Source organism: Zingiber officinale, chromosome 2A, assembly GCF_018446385.1.
Source record: "Zingiber officinale cultivar Zhangliang chromosome 2A, Zo_v1.1, whole genome shotgun sequence".
In the NCBI taxonomy this organism is placed as follows: Eukaryota; Viridiplantae; Streptophyta; class Magnoliopsida; order Zingiberales; family Zingiberaceae; genus Zingiber; species Zingiber officinale.
In genome coordinates this window covers 20,405,832-20,408,052 of record NC_055988.1, presented here as the reverse complement: position 1 = coordinate 20,408,052, position 2,221 = coordinate 20,405,832, and the positions used below count along the sequence as shown (strand labels likewise).

The 2,221-nt window shown below is 45.7% G+C and overlaps 1 protein-coding gene across 1 annotated transcript; it reads left to right on the top strand.

The window, feature by feature from the left end:
* Positions 1-1,375: 1,375 nt before the first annotated feature.
* LOC122043573 lies at positions 1,376-1,870 on the top strand. The gene has a single exon (XM_042604191.1). It carries the CDS (start codon positions 1,376-1,378, stop codon positions 1,868-1,870), a length of 495 nt encoding a protein of 164 aa, XP_042460125.1.
* Positions 1,871-2,221: the final 351 nt, after the last annotated feature.

The following is a 2,221-nucleotide window of genomic DNA, read 5'->3' as shown; positions in this document are numbered from 1 at the left end:
TCAGAGTCTCTTCACAAAGTGTCTAAGAATTCTTGAAACATCAAAACTCAATTCCCGCTTAACTCAACCAAGCTTAGTCAAATTGGTCAAACATGACCTAGTGGTGCAAAGAATATAATATCGCCTATCAACCTTGAACCGCTTATTAAGGTGCAAGCCGACTAACTCGGAGGAGACCTGGAAAGTATATGTAGATGAGTCAGCTACACGTCAGGGGAGTGGTATCGAAAATCTTCTGATATCTCCTCAAGAAGACATCTTGCAATTGGCTGTGCGACTAAACTTCAGAGCTACCAACAATGAGGCAGAATATGAAGCTTTGTTGGGACGTCTGCAAGCAGCTAGGCACATGGGAGCCGCTCGAGTAATCATTTATTCGGACTCCCAATTAGTAACTCAACAAGTAACTGACAACTTTGGGATTAATAGCGACAAGTTACAAATATATCAGGAGGCCTATGGGAGAATGAAGCAAGACTTCAAGGAGGTCATTGTGAGCAAGATCCCTAGATCTGAAAACGGTAGAGCTGATGAGTTAGCCAAGATGGCCAGCTCCCTGACCACATGGGTGTTGGACAGTCCAACAGCTCAGACCTTCTTAATAGCCCAGATAGATCTGCAAAATAACATGGACGGGATTATTGACTGGCGGGTGCCTATGATTAGCTATCTTCAACAGGGTACCTTGCCAACAGACCTGGAACAAGCGCGACTGGTCAAGAAAAAGATCCATGCATACACCATGGTGGGGGATCAACTATACAAGTGGATATTCTCTAGGCCTTTACTCAAATGTATAAGCGTAGAGGAGGCAGACCATGTCTTGCGAGAGATGCATTTAGGATGTTGTGACAGCCATGCCGGAGGCCGAACGCTAGCTCGAAAAGTGTTGCTGGCCGGATATTTCTGACCCACTCTACAAAAGGATGCACAACAACTTGGGAACACTTGCCTGTCCTGTCAGAAACATCAGAATCTGACGCATATGCCTACCTCTGCATTAAAAACGTCTATACTTTCTTGCCCCTTCGATCAGTGGGGTATGGATATTGTAGGACCTTTTCCTATGGCAATCGATCAAAGGCGATTCTTGTTGGTAGCCATGGATTACTTCTCCAAGTGGGTGGAAGCCGAAGCTCTGGCCAGGATTATCGAAGGAGCAGTTATTCAATTTTTATGGAAGAATATTTTGTGCAGATTCGACATACCTCACAAGTTGGTATCAGATAACAGGAGGCAGTTTCAGGGTCGGAAGATCGAGGCCTGGTGTCATGGATTCGGTATCATACAGGCCTTCACCTCTGTAGCCTACTCGCAAAGTAATGGGCAGACCAAGGTGATCAATCAAGAAATTGTAAGAGGACTTTAAGTAAAGATGGATCATGCCGGAGGAGATTGGGTAGATGAGCTACAAAGTGTTCTCTGGACCTACCGTACGACACCCAGGGAAAGCACAGGGCTCACTCCATTCCTCCTGGTCTACGACAGTGAAGCAGTAGTACCCGTGGAGATCGGGGTGCCCTCAACCAGAAAAATTCTATATGACGAAGAAAATGCTGAGCGGCGATTGACAGAGCTGGACCTCATTACCGAAACTCGCGAACAAACAGCAGCCCGACTATTTGCTTATCGACAAAGGATGCGGCAAAATTATGACAGAAACATGGTCCCTCGCTTCTTCGGAGAGGGAGACCTGGTCTGGAAGCGAGTGAAACCCATGGGAGATGTGACTAAGCTAGCACCTCAATGGGATGGACCCTACACAGTTATCAAAAAATTAGCATTAGGTGCATACTACTTGCAGGATGATCGAGGTAGGAATCTAGAGCGGCTCTGGAGCGCTAACTACCTTCGGCCTTATCGCATCTAGACACTGCTTTGGTTGGCAAGATATGGTTCCTATAAGGACGGGGCTAAGAAAGAGTAGGGTAGGTCGGAAACATGTTCATCAGGTCGGGAGTGCATTAATTAGCCGGTAAAATTGTTTGCCCGGTCAGGGTTGTTACACCTTTTGTAAATCATCGAGTAGATCATTAAAAAAGCAGATGATCAAAAGCAAAATGCAACATTCATTATCAAAGAGTGGTTGCACTTACACAAGACACAAGGCACAGATACAGACTATTTGAAAGCGAAGAAGACTTCATCAGACATCTCGTCCAAGATGCGATGACGATCTAAAAAGTCTGCGGGAGGGACAGACTTGAGATATCCTTGCTCA

What these genes read in the sequence shown, in the direction of transcription:
- LOC122043573 (XM_042604191.1), top strand. Translation starts at nt 1,376, where the DNA reads ATGGATCATGCCGGAGGAGATTGGGTAGATGAGCTACAAAGTGTTCTC.